This window comes from Fusarium proliferatum (genome assembly GCF_900067095.1).
Source record: "Fusarium proliferatum ET1 genome assembly, contig: FPRO_scaffold002, whole genome shotgun sequence".
In the NCBI taxonomy this organism is placed as follows: Eukaryota; Fungi; Ascomycota; class Sordariomycetes; order Hypocreales; family Nectriaceae; genus Fusarium; species Fusarium proliferatum.
The window spans coordinates 1,098,879-1,117,194 of record NW_022194791.1 but is presented as its reverse complement, the minus strand read 5'-3'; the positions used below and the strand labels follow the sequence as shown (position 1 = coordinate 1,117,194).

Below are 18,316 nucleotides of genomic sequence, written 5' to 3'. Positions count from 1 at the left end.
GATGTAGTCGTCAGCACAAAGGGTGTACGGCTAGCGGCGGCTTCCTTGGCGGGGAAATCAGGGCGTGTGATCGTGAGTTTAGTCAACGATGTTTGACTCGTAGAGAAACGGTTGGTTCAACAAAAGGTCATGTGGTGACGGGTAGATAAGATTCGAGGCTTGTGGAGGGACGACAAAGAATCCGGGGTAGAACAAACACAGTCAAGTTCTTGCTGATCAAGTTTTCGATGCTTGTGAATGAACAGTTAGCTCTACGAACTACTATGAAATCATGGCTCTGTGCCATGATTTGCTGACATCTTATATGCATCTCACAAAGCAAGGCACAGATCGAACGTATCTGTATCTACATTGTTCACGTAAGGCTAAGACGCCCATTGAATACTAAATCTTGTCATTTACACCGCGCATTGGTTGGTGGACCTATCAGCTTCAACGCCCTATTGCTCGTCGTGGTGGAACCCCGGGATCTACGGCGGAGGCGGGGGGAGGGTGACTACGCCCGTCACGGGAGGTCGGCGGAATTTGAGGGCAGGCGGAATAGGTTATAGATGGGTAAAGGCGGCCGAGGGAGGGTGGAGTGTATAAATAGGCAAGCATATCCGAGATGTACTATATTTTCTACAAGACCAAGTTTTGTGTATATATCTAGAGCATTCCGGCGTACATGGCAGCGCCGGCGAGAGCGAGGAAGGCTCCGGCTGTGGGCATGACGGCACCGGCGGTGGAAACGGTAGAGGCCGGGGTAACAGCGGCGTCGGTCTCGGAGCTGGAGTCGGAGTGCGCAGCGGAGTGAGAATCGGATCCGGAGGCAGAAGCGGAACCGGCCTCGGCTCCGGAAGAAGCGGAGGGAGTTGCGTGAGTAGCAAGAGTGGTGATGGTCTTTGTATCCTTGGCCTTATCGGTCGAAGTATTCTCATCATCCTTGCTCTTAGACTCAGACTCGGTCTCGGTCTCAGCCTCGGTGGCTGAAGCACTCTCCTCAGTCTCGGTAGTAGGCGCAGCAGTAATCGTAGCAGACTCGCTCACATCCTCCTCGGTGCTCGTAGGGGAATCACCAGTCTCTTCAGGAACGGCACCACCGAGAGTCTTGGGGTTGATAAAGAGAGGAGAGTAGGTAGCAGTACCGACGTAGCCAGGGCATCCGGGAACAGTGGTCTTGGGGGGAGCTCGGCCGCCGCCACAGTCGAGAAAGTCGCACAGCTCGCCCGTGTCAGGGACGTACCAAATTCGAGACGCGTACATTCCATTGGCGTTGCTGAGAACCGTGTCGTAGCTGGTGCATCCTGCAAGATCGGTCTTAGCCAGGGCTGGGACAGCGGCGACAAGAGCCACGGCGAGGAACTTGGCGGCCATGATTAACGAGTGTATAGAATTGAATTATCAGGTAGTTGAGTCTTAACGAGTGACTGTGATTAACGAATGAATACTCTACTCTCCCTCTCTTCTCTTTCTTTTCTGTTCAAAGGGGTGAGACAACCCTTTTAAAGCACCCGGGCACCTCAGGCTCTGGCCCTACAAGGCTAGTGACCTATTCCCGGCGTTAATCAGTTAATCACCAGCTCGGTCCCATCGCCAAGCGAAACAGCGGCCGACTCGGCCCTGAGATGCCGGGAATTAGGGATCAACAGCGAATTGTAGGCCTGGTTTTACTGGAATCGCGCTATAATGTCTGGTTTTTAGAGTGGGTGGGCTCATTTCCATCCGTGATCCCATGTTCGGATATTTCTGCTTTGGGTTGAGGGATTCTCGCTTCGACTGTCTAGCAGGCCATGCTTAAATGCGATAGAATAGAAGCGAAGAGCCGCCCCTTGTTGGTCGCTTGTTATATCCGTACGCTCTCAGCAGTTCTATTAGTTAGCACGTACTCCGTAGTTTCTGACTGCTTCAGTTGAGATAACTTTAGAATAGACTGAAACTGAAACCACTAACAACATCGACCCGTTTGCCTAGTCTGTGACTCGCAGCACTCTTCTGTCATACTATTCGGCACCAAGAATTGTTTGCTCGTTGTCAATTATACCATAGAAAAGGTCGGTGTACGACACCGAAGCCTTTATTGGTCAACGGACTTGAAGTCATTCTCATCTGGAAAAGACTTGAAGTGGCTCTGCCTTTTCATATGGATTCTATTAATGTCCTCCACCTTACGATAGCATAGAGTCGGTTGACATCTATCAAACTCCCTCTCTCTCAGTCCGAAACTGTAACGCCAAAATCCTCCAGCTTGTCACACAACTTCTCAATTACCAAGTCACGATCTTGAATCACTCTCCTAGCCGGGCTCCAACCCTCCCAGCACGCTTGAGAACTTTGCAGTAGAAATCCAACGAGTTTCAAGTCCAGCCAGACCGTAATATATCCATGCTCGTATCACAGATCTCAGTACCGATTCGATGACACCCTCTGCCCCCCTTTTCGCTTCATCAATCCTTGATAATAGTATACACAGCGATGGCATTATCCTCTCGCTCCTGTGCTCAACATCTTTGATCTCTTCTACCGTCCTACTTGCTCCCCTGCATCTGCCAGTTGCATCTTGAGGTTGATGTGATCCTTACATCGATGTTGGTTTTGTAACTCAAGAGCCAATACAAGTCCACGACCCAAAGTAGAAACCTCTTCAGGACTCATGAACTTGTAGCGGAGAAGTCGCCAGATAGTGTCAGGCATCATGTCTTGTATTATTGGATAAATGTTGCCGAGAGCTTCGTAGATCATGTAGCTTATACTCAGTTTCTTCCTCTCAGTGGAAACACTTGGATGTATATCCATCTAACCTTATGCCAGCGTAACCTCCAACCCGTAGCTCCGAATGTCCTTCAGCAACCACTCAATTGGAGTAGCATAGGTGATATCAAAGGCATCCTCATTCTGGGCCTCCATTACCGACGTTAGCATGCCAGCAACCTGACCATACATGTCTAGGATGCACGCTCCAGAGTCTCCTTTTGAAGAGAAGACATCCCGGCATAAGCCTTTCTTCTTTTGTCCAACGATACACCATTCATCAGACACAACCGTCTCTCCTGCTAATATCTTTCGAAGAATTGACTTGGCCTCATTTGCGACACCAAAGGTAAGACCTGTAGTTGGACCAAACTTTGCTACTACCATAGGGGGCTCATTTTTCTGATTTCGAGCTGCTTCAAATGGTTGTCTTACCTCACGTTTTTGCGCTACAGGTCTAGTGAGCTCATAGGTGTTCGTGGGATAATCGACGAACCGACCCTCAAAGTGTGTTAGGTGATCAGCGCTGAGTTCATGAAAGAGGGCCTGAAAAAGCTGTCCGTTGGCGCGAGGGCCTGCCACGACTCTGTTCTTAAGCTCGCTCAACGCCGTTTTGTGCCTGTCTGGGTGTAGTTCAACTAACGCCCAATCCCTGATCCAAGTGACGTTTGGCGTAGAAGTACTGGGACTACACTCGGGGGAGAACAAGACGTGACCAATAATACGGGATTCCAAGTCGTAAATCTGATCGTAGTTTGCCTTCAAGCCTCGCAGGATTCTCAACTCCTCCACCTCAGCTGGGGTAAGCGTATCGAAGCACTCTTCAAGCATTTTGATAAAAGATGCCAAAGATCCAACCATATCTTTGTTTTTTCCTTGTCCTGGCTGAATCACCATGTTTGGAGCATCGCCTGAGTGGTGATAATCGACATTGGGGAAGGTATCGAGTAACGCATGACGGCAGGTAACAGCAAACAGTTTGTCCGTGTCTTTCAGGCGCACGTAGAATCCCTTCGTGCCTTCACATGTAGGAGAAGCTTTACTTGCAATAGAAGCGCCGAGGAACTCAGAAAGTTGTGCAGTCTCTTGAATCTGCTCTGTGATGGGCTGAGAAGTTAGCCGAGGAGAGTTGCACCTCGAAACCCAAGCTTCCATCATTTCAACTTCAACATCTTTAATTCCGTGTTCCCGAAGGACCTGTCGACATTGCATTGTGGCCTTGTAGCCAGACTGCAAAGAAGTAGACTCAGGCTGGACGGAGATAAGGAGCTTGGGGAGCATATCATCTGGCCCATCCAAAGTGTTGAGACATCTGGCATATCCCAGTCGAAGGATGTTGATCGCCGTCCAGTTGAGGTCTTTCAGTGTAGCTATAATACCCGTCCGCAGGTCGCTGTCCGCTTTGTTCCAGAGAGGAACAATTGCGTGGTTCCCAATGGGATCGATCGTCTTCTGCACGGTCCAGCCGCCCTCATAACGAGCGCTCCAAGGCTTGTCTTCTATGCCAGACCTGGCAACAAGTTTTGGGTGGCTGCGAAGTCCGCAGTAGTATCCTTCTGCTTCTCCTTCAGTGATGAGAGGCTCGGCCATATTCACAGGTTCGCCAGGCTCGGACCTCTGCTGGGTACGGTGCGCTCTCGACGTCCCTTGAAAATTCATGGGAAGGAATAACTCTCACGCTAGGTCGTACTCTTAGCCGCAGCAGATTTACAATGTGGACAGTCTCTAGTTGATAGAATAATGTAGGTAAATAAGGGAAGTCGGGCAGCGCAAAGACAAGTGGTGGGAATGAACCTGAAGAGGGCGACATGATGGCTGAGCTAGAGTATTTATAGATAAACTGTCTTAACAGTATCAAAAGGATTAAGTCTATGTGCAGAAAGCTTGTTAGCGAGACCGTGATGATATAAAGCTTGAGTTATGGAGATAAATTTGAAAACCATATGCTGGTTATTCTATTAGCAGCCTCAAGTTTAGCGTTCTAGACAGCAATCAGCTGTGTAGATAATGAAGATCAAAGTTTCTAGGTTCACGCTTTTATTATGTAACTCATACCTTTTACCTAGGTATGTTACCATTAATGGCTTTCTCCTGTCCTCGGCGATGATTCATAAAGGAGACGCCCGCGCCGTCAAGCTTATCGAGTTTCATTAGGTTGTTATCAGGGCTAAGTACACATACTGCCTGCATTCACTTTGGCCAATAGCTTCTAATGCATGTGCGACTGTTTTCGATGTCTCCATGAAGCTATTCACCCGAGAATTAGCTCGTAGAGTGCGCTGCCCCTGAATGGTGTAAAAGGCAAAGTGGCTTACACATATGATCCAACATCAACCCAAATTTCGAGGACCAAGGTGGCAATCTTCTACTCGACTTATGCTCGTCTATCAAATGCTCTGAATTTATCCTTAGTCAAGTTCGTACCGACAGGATTGCACATAACCGATCCATCTTCAAACACCACAAAATACGACCGATCATTCTCAAGGTTCAAACCCTGGGTCTGGGTACTAGGCATGGTCCTGATAGACTGTTCTAAACCCCCATGATTGCCATGAAGGTTCCATTTTCTGTGTCCAGATTCCTTCTGGGCCATGAATGCCTTGGATTCCCAACCACACATACTTGACACTATCGTCATCTAGGTCTGCGTTCTCGACAAACTGATAGGCCGCGTCTAGGAGATCCCAGAAGGTGTGGGCCCTTCTGGTGCGCACAAATTAATACCCATCACTCCCGAGTGACACAAACTCGGGGGTGTCGCCGTCGAGAGAGTCGATGGCTCTGTCAAGGCCACTGTAGCTGCACAGAGATCAAGCTTTGAAGTGTGAGTTAGCTGGTGATGATACCAGTCACAGAGATATCTTACACCATGCGAACAGTTCGGTTCTCTCGTTGTAGTACTGGGCGAACAGAAATTCTTTGATCGATAGGTAATTTCTTGCCTTAGATTACGTCCATGTGGACCGCAAAGAAAGTAGTTGTTACCGATCAAACTGATCTGAGGATCACTATGAAACAGGGTTTGGAAGTTATGAATTATAGATATGGTGATAATTTCCTCCGCTGAGAGATTTGGACGAGTGTTTATAATTGATCTGCCATGTTGGATATGATGTCTCCTTACCAGGTTTCTCGAGACGCCATTGCCTCCTGGCGAACCAGTTTACAACCAGCCATAAGATGGTCACAATAATGCACTTGACACGCATATTATAACTTGCTTCTGCATGTATTCGCAAGTAAGATACGTCTTGTATGTAGTAGTGGTGTTAAGGAGAGAGCTGAGTGGCCTACCTAGGCGGCTTGGATGTACGAGGTATCACCCGCATGGGCTCATTTTCTGTCTATGCATGCCTTGGTAGTTCTACTTTATTTCTGAAAGGTCTCGGAAGTCTAAACAGAGGTTAAGACTCTTACTCGAGCTTCAAGTTGGCCCTCGGTCCCTTGCTTGTCTTTGTGCATCCTCCTTATACAGGCTATATGCTAACGACAGACCCGTGGGGAGATCAAGAGTGAGTCGAAAATGGGCAATAACCATTTTGGACAGAATTATATATATAGCCCGGAATTACCAAGGCCATAGTATTGTCTAGTGTTCGCCATAAGTCTTGGGTGACTCTCGCATGGGCTCACCTCGGCTGTTCCATATATTAGTAGAGGATGAACTGGTAACATTTAGTTAAGTAGTCACTGTATAAGAATGAAGCCGAACAAAACAAAGAAATATTTCATATATATATCAACATTACATGTGCAAGGCTCAGGTATAAAGTCAACTGTAGTCTGTCTTGGTTGAGACATGATGCAACCGGTGAATAGCAACCTAGTCAAAGGAGCCAATCAGGACACCTCATGATAGGCAACACCAGCAAGCATTCGATATTTCATGGCAATGATATATCTTTAAACAAGGTTGAGCCACAGGCAGAATCCATCTTCGTTGCCTACTCCACGATCCAATCATATCTTTCGGCGAGTGACGCAACCTACAGATAATCCTTGCAGCCATACTCAACTCCCCTCCAACATTTAAGCTTATCCACAACCACCATATCATGAGACTTCTCAGACCAACACCACGTCTCTCTTCCATATTCTCTTCAAAAGCAGTAACTTCTAATTTTCGTCTCTTCACCGCAATGGCTCCTCATAACGACGTAGGCGCCTTTCACGAAGCTCTCCGCTCCAGTAAGCGCATCCTCGCGCTCTGTGGAGCTGGTCTCTCAGCCTCATCTGGCCTACCTACTTTTCGAGGCGCTGGCGGTCTTTGGCGGAATCACGATGCTACGTCTTTAGCTACCATGAGCGCTTTCAAGAATGATCCGGGTCTTGTGTGGTTGTTCTATAATTATAGACGTCATATGTGCTTGCGCTCGGAACCGAATCCAGCGCATTATGCTCTTGCAGCATTGGCTGAAAAGAACAAGGACTTTTTGTGTCTGACACAAAATGTCGACAGTATGGATTTTTCCTTTTGTATTATATCATAGTTACTGATAACCTCAGATCTTTCTCAACAAGCGGGCCATCCACAGGATCAACTCCGTACTCTACATGGCTCCCTCTTCGACATCAAGTGCACCAACTGCGATTGGATCCAACGAGGCAACTATGATGATCCATTCTGTCCCGCCCTCGCACCAGCTTCAGTCGATGTAGAGCCAGGAAAACCATTTCCTCTCCTTGACGCCTCTCAACCTCTGGACCCAATCTCACCAGATGACATTCCGAAGTGTCCTCAGTGCAAGACAGGCTTTCAAAGACCTGGTGTTGTGTGGTTTGGTGAGAATCTGGACGACGTTATGATGATGGGTATCACAAACTGGCTTCTCAAGGACAAGGTGGTGAGTTGAAACCCGCGCTGAGCAATCTTTAGAAAGGCGACTAATTATTATAGGATTTGATGCTCGTCATTGGAACTTCGGCCCAAGTCTACCCTGCTGCGGGCTACATCGATAAAGCCAGACGCAAAGGCGCACGTATTGCGGTTATCAACCCCGAGGCCGAGAATGAGGAGGAAATGTACAAGGTCAAGCCTGGTGATTTTGCGTTTGGCAAGGATGCTGCAGAGTATCTTCCTATACTCTTGGAGCCTGTTATTGGCAAGCTTGAGACGGACAAGAAGTAATATCCTGGCCAGTCGCTTTGTCTTTATACAATACAGGAGAGGAAAAGGCCAGGAGGCTCTGTTGTCTTGACTGGTTCCAGTGTAAAACAGAGATGGCGAGCAGATGATCCCATGTGGGTAGTAGGGACATAGTACAACATGAAGAATTTATTATGATGGTATTCTAATATTAAGCTAAACCAGGCGTTCTTTACGTACCAAATATGTAACTTTATTCTTCTGGCATTCTATAAGATGCTATAGGTGTTTGAAGATTTATCATTGACTTCTATTAACAAGATTCACACTTATAGTACACTTAGACAATATTTAGTCTTTGAACCATGCTCAAGGCTTCAAAAATGTATCTCTATTTGAGCACAGCCTTTCTGTATCCCTCAATATTGGACTCTTTCTTCCGTTTTCACTCAAGTTAGAACTTTTGACAGACAACCTACCTCTAGTGATACGTGACACCACTGGACTTACACCAAAACACAACCCCCACTGAAAGGTGACGTACCTACCACTATAACATCACCCCTCCATTATCCATCTCTTTCAGCATCAAATCTTCCTCCCTCCACCAGCCAAAGGCCACGAGCCTCAAAACCACCGCCAAAATGCAGGGCTTCAACATGGGCCGCTACGTTCCGCCAGACGTAGAAGGCACCACATCCGGCAACCGTCTTCACAACAAGCACCCCCTTGGCGCACGCGCCTCGAAACCCGGCTCCCTCACCGTCCGCTTCGAGCTTCCCTACGCCGTCTGGTGCAACACCTGTCCCAAGCCCACGATAATCGGCCAAGGCGTTCGCTTCAACGCAGCGAAGCGCCGTGTGGGGAGCTATTTCTCAACGCCGATTTGGAGTTTCAAGTTTCGTCATGCGGATTGCGGAGGCGAGATTGAGATTCGCACGGATCCCAAGAACACGGCGTATGTTGTCACGGAGGGCGGTGCGAAACGGGATACAGGGGAAGATGTACAGCGCGAAGGAGACGCGGTGATCATGACGGATCAGGAGAGGGAGGCGTTAAGAAAGAATGCATTCTCTAGTTTGGAAAAGACTATTGAGGATAGGGAGCAGCTGAAGCGTGCGACACTACGGATAGACGATCTCATGGAGGCGTCTGCGAAACATTGGGATGATCCATATACGCAGAATCAGAAGCTACGGAAGGCATTTAGAGCAGGGCGCAAAGAGCGAGAGCGCAACGCTGCGGCTACCGAGGCTCTTCAAGATCGCATGAGTCTTGGCATAGACATTGTTCCCGGGACAGAGGAAGATGCTCGCCGTGCGGCTCTTGTCGACTTTGGGCCTGTGGTTGATGATGGAAGAGATCGGGCATTGTCTAAACCCTTATTTCAATCCGAAGGGAGCAAGACAACATTGGACCCGAAAGGTGTAAGCAAGTTAAAGGCTGACAAGCAGGCTTCAAAACGTAAAGACGCGTTGGTGTCGGAACTTATGGGCAACACTCGGGCTTCCAAGGATCCTTTCCTGATCGATAAACGAATCGATAAACGACATGGGACGAAAGGACCGGCCAGACTGCCAGGCGTGAAGCGGAAGAGATCACCACAAGAAGAGGAGTCGCGGAGCTTGGAGCCACCACCCAAGGCGCAGGTGCCCGCTTCGCCAGCAGGCCTGGTTGACTACGACTCAGATTAAGCATTTTACTATTGGCGCTGGCTCTTTAGAATAATTATAGATATGATACCCGGGCTCAGCCCAATTTATTGATTCAATATTCAAAGTCCTGTCCTTCTGCTGTGCATCGTTGGCAGAGAACGAAAGGACAACCATCATGTCCAAACGACCTTCGAGGTCCTGACGTCCAGGCCCATCACCAGCAATTATGGCATCCAGTTGCGGCTGTTTCGTTCAACTGCCCTCCGATGAGCACAAGCGAAGCCTTGTGTGCAACATGTCAAACTAATGCCAATAAACAAATTCGATCCGAGTCCAAGCCTGCGCGAGGTTACTGCAACTCCGTCCAATGATAGTCCTAAATCCGTGCCTCGGTCCCATGACGCCATATGTGAATCGAAACGCTCGCCCAAGTTAATGCGCTCGTAGAAGGGCTTATACATCGTCCATCTGTCCCGCAGGCTCTTCATCGTCATCTCCGAAACTGGCCACTGAGGAGAGTTCGTCGTCGTCTTCACTTTCGGCTCCGGCTTCGTCTGCTGCATCCTTAGAGGCATATTTCTGGACGTATTCTGCTGTCATGAGTATTATGTCTGATTCAAGGACCCATGCGCACGCACCTTTGACCTTGGCATCATAACTCTTTGGTTCTCGAATCAATAAGGCCGCTGCCTCGCCGTTGAGGGGGTCGGTAGGGTTGGGGTACCGCAGGAGTTGAGGAAGGAAAACCTCAAAAATGTTGATCATATCGAACATGGGCGACCAAGTCTGGTTGATAACATCGAGACAGACCGAACCGGACCTGAACCATTAGCCATAGTTCAAATCAGACAGAGGTATGGGTTTCGTACAGCTCGTCGATGTTAGGGTGAAAGATACGGTTGACAAAGCCAATGCTGGGAGACTTGTAAGGGTAGGTGTCGGGAAGCTCGACATGAACTTTCCACATTCCGCCCTCAAATGGAGCTTCGTAATGTCAGTTATCGTTCGGACGGTGTAGTTCGGTAAACATACTCTCAGCTGGTCCTTTGAAGCGAACAAAGAACTCTTGCCTAAGAGGATCGGTCAGGAAATAGATCGGAGTCGGTGAAAGTGGAATTGAAAGCTTACACTGGTTCATGTTAGCAAAGTCAACATTGGTTTTAGAGCAAAGTCTTACTGTTGTCATTGACAAGTGTAACTTCGTAGTCACTCATAAGCCTATGGGTGTCAGTGTCATCATAGAAACGGTAGCTTATTTTGAGTTCCATACATCCTGTAATCATGTTAGCAATACAACAAGCGAGAAGGCAGAGAGACGACAACGCACTTCATGACCTTTTTGACGATTAGTGTTAGCCACATTCCCATCGCCGTTTGGAAAGACGGTAGTACTCACATCAGTCTCGATTCTGCGGCGTGGGCTACTCATGATGGCGGTTGATGTTGTTTTCGAATGTGGGGTTATGAAGGTATCCAAAGAGCTCCGGGGCCGGCACGATAGGCGATACTCGATGAAGACGTTAAGAAGAGGCAGAAGAATTGAAGGTTGTGTGTGTATGTGAAACAGTCTGCAGTTGAAAAGATGTTGGTTGGGAGTAGCTAAAGTATTACTAGAGGCAGGCGAAGATGAAGTTGAGTCAAGCAAGCGCAAGGTAATGTCCTTCCCGGGGGTGCCAAGTCACGAGGATATGATGTGTACGAGCGTGATAAGCCGCTGCAAACGCAACACGGCAGGTGCCGGCTGCTCCCTCAGGGTGTTAGTGTTATCGATAAGGCACTAAGCTGCCGCAATGGGGAGATCGACGTAGCACGTCACGAGCATGATGCAGCATGAAACAACGAATCTAGACTGAAACAATGCAGCTCACTTGAGTCATCCTTTTTCTTTGAATCAGGTTTTAGAGGACTCAATGCCAATAAAGGTGACACATTCTGAGTTGAGCTTCGAGCTTATTTCTTGTGTGCAATTATCAGATGCCAAGTCTCTGTTTGACAGTCAGTTTCTCTGACCTTTCACAAGTACTTGTGTTCATAAACCTTGGATATTGTTAATTGGGGTTACCTAGTTCATATTTAAGTGAGTATATCCGTGATAAAGCGAATTGCGATGGTAGATCAGCATCAGCAAATGAACACCTACATCTCGATGCATATACGTAGCGACACAAGCCAAATAGAGTTGTAAGACCAGCCGGAACCATTATCGCGGCGGTAACCTAGGAATAATCATAAAGCGGCTGCATATAAAGTCGCTGCGGTTAGGAAAACATTACCTATATGACAAGATATACATACAGATACAGATACTTGCCGGGCTATTACTTATTGTGGATGCCATGTCCCTCGGTTCTCGCATGCGTATTCGGATCTAGATACTTTCATCACAACTTCATGAGACCCCCTCCATTTCCAAATCCTCGGTACAAGTACCCAGGCAGCCTCAACCAAAGCCGTTACACTTCCCCCACTACACCTCCATCTCGGCACATTCAGTAACAACCTCGGCTTCCGAATACATTCGAGGACTTTTTGCAACTTTGCGTGGCATCAGTATTTGGAGTTAGTAATTGTATTCCAGTATAATTCGGGGTATAATTCAGTAGCCCAGGATATACATGTAATGAAATGGCGGCTCAACATCAACGGATCTTCGGTCATTCGGCCATTCGCATGCCCTGAAAGGACTAGCCTAAATTAAATTTCACTTCCAGAACCCCAAAAAGTTACTGCGTGGGGCGCAGACCAGGGGTGCTGAGAAAAAACACCAAGATACTCAAATATACAACGTAGGGTTCATCATGGTTCAGACATGAATAAAACCTTTGCTTTCCCCGACTTTCTCACTGGATCGCAATTCTAACTGTCATAAACGAAACAGCATTAGTCAAGATACTTCTTTCATAATTTTTCCCCTTTCAAAAAGGATCACCATAGACTTCTTGAGCCACTGTCTCTGTCGGTCTGAGATCTGCCTGCAAGTACCTCAAGTTTCTGTCACTCCCAACTCGACAAAGCACGCGACACCTTATCTTCACCTCAACCCACTCCACTAGCACTTCCCTTTACTCCTATCTCCTGCCCTTCCTCATGTCATCTCTTATCAATCCTACCATGAGGTCATGTGCCTCTCTCCTATCCCGGGTGTCCGTCCCATCCACTCGGCCGGCATCCCGGACCCTCGGCCGAGCCGTTCGGCCCCTCATCATCGGAGGTGCGGCGCAAACCCGGTACAGCTCTCACTCTCCCATGGGTGCACCTCCGGCCGTTCAACGTAAAAAGGTCACTGTCGGAACTCTTCGTTCCATGCACCGCAAGGGTGATCCCATCACAGTCATGACAGCTCATGACTTTCCCAGTGGTCATGTCGCTGACCATGCTGGTATGGACATCATCCTTGTGGGAGACAGTCTCGCCATGGTAGCACTTGGTATGGAGGATACGAGTGAGATTATCTTGGAAGAGATGCTTTTACATTGTCGGTCTGTTGCGAGGGCGACAAAGTCGGCTTTCACTGTAAGACCCCTGTCTTTTCATATGCAAGTAATAAACTAATCCCAGTAGGTTGGAGATCTACCCATGGGCACGTATGAGATTAGTCCTGACCAGGCTCTTGCTACTGCTATCCGTTTCATCAAGGAAGGCCGCGTCCAAGGTGTCAAGCTTGAAGGTGGCAAGGAGACGGCCCCTACTATCAAGAAGATTACCACCGCTGGCATTCCTGTCCTTGGCCACATTGGTTTGACCCCTCAACGACAAAATGCACTTGGTGGCTTCCGTGTCCAGGGCAAGACAAGTAGTGGTGCAATGAGCATTCTTGAAGACGCCCTTGCTCTTCAGGAAGCTGGTTGCTTCGCCATGGTTGTTGAGGCAGTTCCTGCCGAGGTGGCCGCGCTCATCACTGAAAAGCTCTCCGTTCCCACTATCGGTATTGGCGCCGGCAACGGTACCTCGGGCCAAGTTCTGGTACAAGTCGATATGATTGGAAATTTCCCTCCTGGTCGATTCCTTCCCAAGTTTGTCAAGAAATACGGTGATGTCTGGGGTGAGAGCTTGAGGGCCATCGAGGCGTATCGGGATGAAGTCAAGTCGCGCCAATACCCTGCTCCTGAGCACACATACCCCATTTCGGCGGAGGAGTTTGAGAGCTTTACTAAGGCGGTGAAGGATTCTTAGAGATGAGGCGATGATACCCCAGAAGTAGCTGCATGAGGTTTTGGAGAGGCAAGCTTGTCGAATTCGTGTGTCGTAGCGCAATCATAGAGGTCGCATAGCTCGGAGTTTGGGTTGAGTAGAAGTCATAGCCTTTTGTATATCCAGATAGAAGAATTCAGCCTTGTTAGCATCATCCAAAAGCAGGCGTCAGTGAGTAGGCCACTACAAGTTGACCCTGGGCGTTTTTGAAGCACTAGATATATCAGTTTCCGTAACTTCACAGCCTGGTAATCCATCATAGGCCTTGGGATAGGCTACAAGACTCACCTGATGTAGGTTGCCTACAACCTCGTCCAAAGACGGCGCAAAGGCACTGTTGACGTACAAGAAGACACTGTCTGTCTCTTTGCACCTCAACTTCTTTCTGAGATATCTCACAACCTCTTCAAAACGTCTCGTCGCACTGATCTTGCACACGTCTTGCGCCAACGACGGAGCGGACCCCACAGGTTTAAACCGCACCACAACCTTGTCTGCCTTGAAGGTTCCAGCAGTCGCAAGTGCGGCGCTCGCATCCCGTGGTAGATCTGCCAGCACCACTGAGGCGGACATAGTAAGTGGTAAGTTTGGAGACGCAGCGCCGCTGCCTGCTTCTTCATTATCGGCGAGGGGCATAGGTGAGGCGTTGGAGGGTGATGCAGATGGCGAGGGCACCCATTCTGGTGGTGGGTTGTCTGACATTTTGAAGAATTTATCCCTCTGACAGTGGGGAATTCTCGACTCGGTGCGTGAATGTTGAAATTTGTTGGTGTTGAAAGTCAAGGTATGCAGCCGTTTGTAAGTAACTCAGTTGTGAAACTGTCGCCTAATGTAAGTGGAGGTTGCTTATGACAGCACAGTGTTGCTTTTAAAGCACTGTGCATGATACTGGCATGTAGTTAAGCCTCATCATGACACCTCAATCAAACGCTGCGGGTGCTTCATTACCCTGACACAAACACAATCTCTCTCTCTTTTCTTTCTATTTTGTTTGTTCTTACAAACAAGATACAAACTCTGTTCGGTTTTAATTCCATCGTATACCACATTAGATTAGCAATGATGAGCTGAGAGTGTATTGTCTAAGCTACGTACATCCGAAGCCGCTATGTTACATCTTTTCAGTCAGCCATTCCGGAGCGGAGTTTTCCTTGTACCTAATGGTCCTCTTGAATTCAGTTTTCTTTTTGGTGGTCCCCTATTCAATCTGTCTCAGATCCTGACAAAGCTTCTCATACTCCTCAACTGTCCGGGGTGCTGAACGTTCAGTCTCGATGCTCCCCATGATAGCATCCATCATGTTACCCCTGACGCTCTCATAAACCTTGCTCACCCAGCTACCAATAGTCTTCTTACCCTCAGTTGGAAGGCCTTTGTGTACGTTGTATAGAGGATCATCATCTAGACCACATTGTGTCGGGACTTCCAACTTGGATCGAACCCAAGTATATAATGGAGCGGTTCCATCGCCTAGTTTGGTAGCCACGTCGACAGAGCGTAGTGCCATGTTAGGATAGAATATGGAGGAAGCTGTGTCTACGATCGCTTTGTGGAACTGGCCACGGAACACTGCAAGACTGGATATCGGACAATCGATCTTCTCGGAAGTCAGGAATTGCGTAACGGGTGCCATTACAGCATCGACGGTGGGTACAATACGATCTTTCCAGCAACCGATATTGTGGTCAAACCACTCCCGTTCGACGACAGCGAAAACAGCCTCACTGATTCTCTCGATAGCGGCATCACCGAGGCCAAAAGCGTGGAAAGGTCCATCCTCCGTTTTGTTGAGAAGTACTTTTTCGCGGAGTGTGTCCAGGAAAAGCCGATGTGTAGCCCGAAGCTCGACTGCTTGGCATGAAACATAAATGTGACAAGCACACATATGAGCAACAAGATCAGCAGCCTCCATGGTTCGTCGAGCTGAAAGCAGAGCAAGTGAATTGATGCTCTGGTTATGCATCTCAGCCGACGTGACGTGAGACGAGACCGGGTGAGCGAGGGCAGCTAACTCGGACATGTATGCCGACATGTTTACATCGATGCCCTTCATGGTGAAATTCTCCTTGTCGCTAATATTGAGATTGGCTTCAAGGCCATTGTTGGTCGAGGGGTTGATCATCTCGCTGACCTGAGAGAAGAGCATGCGTCCAATCATCTGAAGAGCAAGTCGTGTCTTGTCCATGGCGGAAGTCACAACAACAGCCTGGAAGTTCCCTCCTGAATACACATCGCCAGCCACTTTTCCATCCTTCTCTGATGCGTCAATTAAGGGGTTGTCGGATGTCGAATTTAATTCCACGGAGATCTGTCTCTGAGCCAGAAGTAAGTCCTCTAGATAAGGACCAATCCATTGGGGACTTGTGCGAGTAGAATATCGATCTTGCCAAAGGCCTTCACCAGTTCTCTTGCGTTCGTTTAGTCCGACGACGAATCCCGAACCTTTCAGAAAGCTTCTTATGTTTGCAGCAGCCTCAATCTGGCCAGGGTGCGGTCGTACGGCATGGATAAAAGGAGTTGTCCACTCAACGTTGCCACCCATGGCCTCGGATGCGAATGCTGTCAATACCTGAGCAAGCACAGCCAGCTGTTGGGCGTCATGGAGGACCAGGCTGGCAACAGATACAGATGGAGCAGTTCCATTGATAAGACCGAGAGCTTCTTTCGGCCCAAGACCACTTGGTGAGAGACCGCCAGTCCGTAGAGCTTCATCTGAAGGCATCACCTTGGCTGAAGACCCTCTGCCCACTTGAACGAAAACATCAGGGTTTCCAGTGACCGCCCCAGCGATGTAAGATAAAGGCATGAGATCTCCAGACGCTGAAATAGTACCTCGAATAGGAACCATAGGGGTAATATCGTGGTGAAGCAGTTTGATCAACCTCTCCAATACTTCCAGCCGAACAGCACTTTGTCCACGCATGTTCTGGTTCGCCCGAGTAAGGATAGCTCCTCGAACCCATTCAGGGGGCATGACGTGAGAAGTCTCTCTTTCAGAGTTGATCCCAGGATTCTTGTCGGTAGAAGTGATGATGGCGCTCTGTGTATGTTGGAGAGAGCCGATTTGGTTCTCCAACCATTGGTCAGTTCGAACATCTGCACTTCCTCCAAATCCTGTATTGACACCATATACTACGTATTTGTGTGACAAGTACTCAGCTAGTGCGTCAACACTTAGAGCGATGCGGCGCGCGAGCTCCTCGTCTTTGCTGATCTCAGGCTTGATATCATGACGAGCGACTGCGATAAGCGAAGCAATGTCGAGATTGTTCCCATCTAGAATAATCCTCTCTTTGCCGTTCTTCAAGTCTCGTAGTCGTTTCCAAATATCCAGCGTTGAGTTGGCATGAGCCGAGGTTTTGAGGTTCATGATGAGATATGCTGGAGTTGGTGCAAACAAAGCTTGAGGAGTGTTGGCAGCGAGTAAGAGTGAAGGTTCAATGTTCGCACAAAGCTTTTCTGGTAAGATATTTCGCCTCGTAGTCAAGGTTTCTCCCAGCTCTGATGTTGTCAGTGAGAGTGAATCACTCAAGCAAGCGGCGACGTCCAGCACCTATTCGAGTCAGAAGACCAGTTAAGTCCAATGGCCTTGGATTTCTCACCTCGAATTCCTCTTTTTGATTTCTTTTCTCACTTGAGATGCACCGATTGCGGCCTTGGAGTCAAAGATTTTAGGTAACTGAGCCCGAGTATCACACAGTCCAGACTTGTCCAAGCTTGGCAGGTCCAACTTCAACATGTGATAGAGGTCCTCGTGGGCTTACACTAGAGAGTTTTGCGCTTGTAGCAACGAGAATTGAAAAGAAGAGGAAACTCAATGTGGTCTCAGCCGAAAATCGGTGAGAGACAAAAGAAACACATACGTAAAGTTCCATAACGTGCGTCTGCCAATCAACTACTGCAGGCTGAAAACGCCACATAGGTAGGAGATAGAACTCATGCAAGACACTTGTCTCTGACAGAAATAACCAATGGTTCACTTACATTTATGCTGAAGCAGCTCACCTTCACTGTGCATCATGCCACAAAGACCGTACTTTGTTCAAGTATTCATGTTACATAACATGTAGGTACATATACATGTCCTAAACACATATCTACATCAGACCTTTCTGGTCATCGTCGTAAAGCAGTCGCTGTTGCTTTTTGCGATATAATTCTTCCGCTCCAATGCCTTGCCCTGGTTCCTCTTTGTACAACCCTTCATCAAACCCATCTCAGCCGTTTGTCCTAACCATGCCTCTCGAAATGGACCGCGACGAAACGCCCCAAAAATCAGTTACCATGTATGCAGTCCAATCAGAACAAATGAAATGGCCGACTAGACCGTGGGATACTGTGCCAAAAACCATGCCGCTCTGCGCCGTCGCATGCAGTTCATGCTTATAAGGTAAAAGGAGAAAGCGATAGTAAAGAAGACGCGGACATCCTGAACCGAAAAACTGTCCGGTAATGCCGCCATTAAGCGCAAGGCTAACCAAACTCATGAGGTATCTTTGATGTTTATACACTGCGTGCTGTGGGAATTTGAACCGAAATGCGCAAAATGGACTTCATAGAAAGTTTGTTTCGTGGGATGCCAGTAACATAGTCCATGAGCTGCGGACCATGACAAGGCCTGAGATGATGATGATGATGCGATGTTGAAAAG

At 48.2% G+C, this 18,316-nt stretch overlaps 11 protein-coding genes across 11 annotated transcripts; 4 read left to right on the top strand and 7 right to left on the bottom strand.

The window, feature by feature from the left end:
- Window positions 1-648: 648 nt before the first annotated feature.
- FPRO_03411 (uncharacterized protein) lies at window positions 649-1,356 on the bottom strand (the record flags this gene model as incomplete). Its single annotated transcript, XM_031226380.1, has 1 exon — window positions 649-1,356. One exon carries the CDS (start codon window positions 1,354-1,356, stop codon window positions 649-651), a length of 708 nt encoding a protein of 235 aa, XP_031076922.1.
- A 1,425-nt stretch (window positions 1,357-2,781) lies between these two features.
- Window positions 2,782-4,320, bottom strand: FPRO_03412 (uncharacterized protein; the record flags this gene model as incomplete). Its single annotated transcript, XM_031226379.1, has 1 exon — window positions 2,782-4,320. The coding sequence occupies one exon, from the start codon at window positions 4,318-4,320 to the stop codon at window positions 2,782-2,784; it is 1,539 nt and encodes a 512-aa protein (XP_031076921.1).
- A 672-nt stretch (window positions 4,321-4,992) lies between these two features.
- FPRO_03413 (uncharacterized protein) lies at window positions 4,993-5,353 on the bottom strand (the record flags this gene model as incomplete). Its single annotated transcript, XM_031226378.1, has 3 exons — window positions 4,993-5,015; window positions 5,046-5,126; window positions 5,155-5,353. The coding sequence occupies 3 exons, from the start codon at window positions 5,351-5,353 to the stop codon at window positions 4,993-4,995; spliced, it is 303 nt and encodes a 100-aa protein (XP_031076920.1).
- Window positions 5,354-6,157: 804 nt separating this feature from the next.
- On the bottom strand, window positions 6,158-6,271 carry FPRO_03414 (uncharacterized protein; the record flags this gene model as incomplete). The annotated part of the gene is made up of 1 exon (XM_031226377.1): window positions 6,158-6,271. One exon carries the CDS (start codon window positions 6,269-6,271, stop codon window positions 6,158-6,160), a length of 114 nt encoding a protein of 37 aa, XP_031076919.1.
- A 601-nt stretch (window positions 6,272-6,872) lies between these two features.
- FPRO_03415 (uncharacterized protein) lies at window positions 6,873-7,861 on the top strand (the record flags this gene model as incomplete). Its single annotated transcript, XM_031226376.1, has 3 exons — window positions 6,873-7,191; window positions 7,240-7,577; window positions 7,631-7,861. 3 exons carry the CDS (start codon window positions 6,873-6,875, stop codon window positions 7,859-7,861), a joined length of 888 nt encoding a protein of 295 aa, XP_031076918.1.
- A 602-nt stretch (window positions 7,862-8,463) lies between these two features.
- FPRO_03416 (uncharacterized protein) lies at window positions 8,464-9,513 on the top strand (the record flags this gene model as incomplete). Its single annotated transcript, XM_031226375.1, has 1 exon — window positions 8,464-9,513. The coding sequence occupies one exon, from the start codon at window positions 8,464-8,466 to the stop codon at window positions 9,511-9,513; it is 1,050 nt and encodes a 349-aa protein (XP_031076917.1).
- Window positions 9,514-9,927: 414 nt separating this feature from the next.
- Window positions 9,928-10,660, bottom strand: FPRO_03417 (putative UBC8-E2 ubiquitin-conjugating enzyme; the record flags this gene model as incomplete). Its single annotated transcript, XM_031226374.1, has 5 exons — window positions 9,928-10,064; window positions 10,113-10,294; window positions 10,344-10,458; window positions 10,507-10,603; window positions 10,652-10,660. 5 exons carry the CDS (start codon window positions 10,658-10,660, stop codon window positions 9,928-9,930), a joined length of 540 nt encoding a protein of 179 aa, XP_031076916.1.
- A 241-nt stretch (window positions 10,661-10,901) lies between these two features.
- Window positions 10,902-11,036, top strand: FPRO_03418 (uncharacterized protein; the record flags this gene model as incomplete). The annotated part of the gene is made up of 1 exon (XM_031226371.1): window positions 10,902-11,036. The coding sequence occupies one exon, from the start codon at window positions 10,902-10,904 to the stop codon at window positions 11,034-11,036; it is 135 nt and encodes a 44-aa protein (XP_031076915.1).
- Window positions 11,037-12,585: 1,549 nt separating this feature from the next.
- Window positions 12,586-13,647, top strand: FPRO_03419 (putative ketopantoate hydroxymethyltransferase; the record flags this gene model as incomplete). Its single annotated transcript, XM_031226370.1, has 2 exons — window positions 12,586-12,987; window positions 13,036-13,647. The coding sequence occupies 2 exons, from the start codon at window positions 12,586-12,588 to the stop codon at window positions 13,645-13,647; spliced, it is 1,014 nt and encodes a 337-aa protein (XP_031076914.1).
- A 169-nt stretch (window positions 13,648-13,816) lies between these two features.
- On the bottom strand, window positions 13,817-14,367 carry FPRO_03420 (putative APG12-component of the autophagic system; the record flags this gene model as incomplete). The annotated part of the gene is made up of 2 exons (XM_031226369.1): window positions 13,817-13,879; window positions 13,954-14,367. 2 exons carry the CDS (start codon window positions 14,365-14,367, stop codon window positions 13,817-13,819), a joined length of 477 nt encoding a protein of 158 aa, XP_031076913.1.
- Window positions 14,368-14,863: 496 nt separating this feature from the next.
- FPRO_03421 (uncharacterized protein) lies at window positions 14,864-17,035 on the bottom strand (the record flags this gene model as incomplete). Its single annotated transcript, XM_031226368.1, has 1 exon — window positions 14,864-17,035. One exon carries the CDS (start codon window positions 17,033-17,035, stop codon window positions 14,864-14,866), a length of 2,172 nt encoding a protein of 723 aa, XP_031076912.1.
- Between the last annotated feature and the right edge of the window lie 1,281 nt (window positions 17,036-18,316).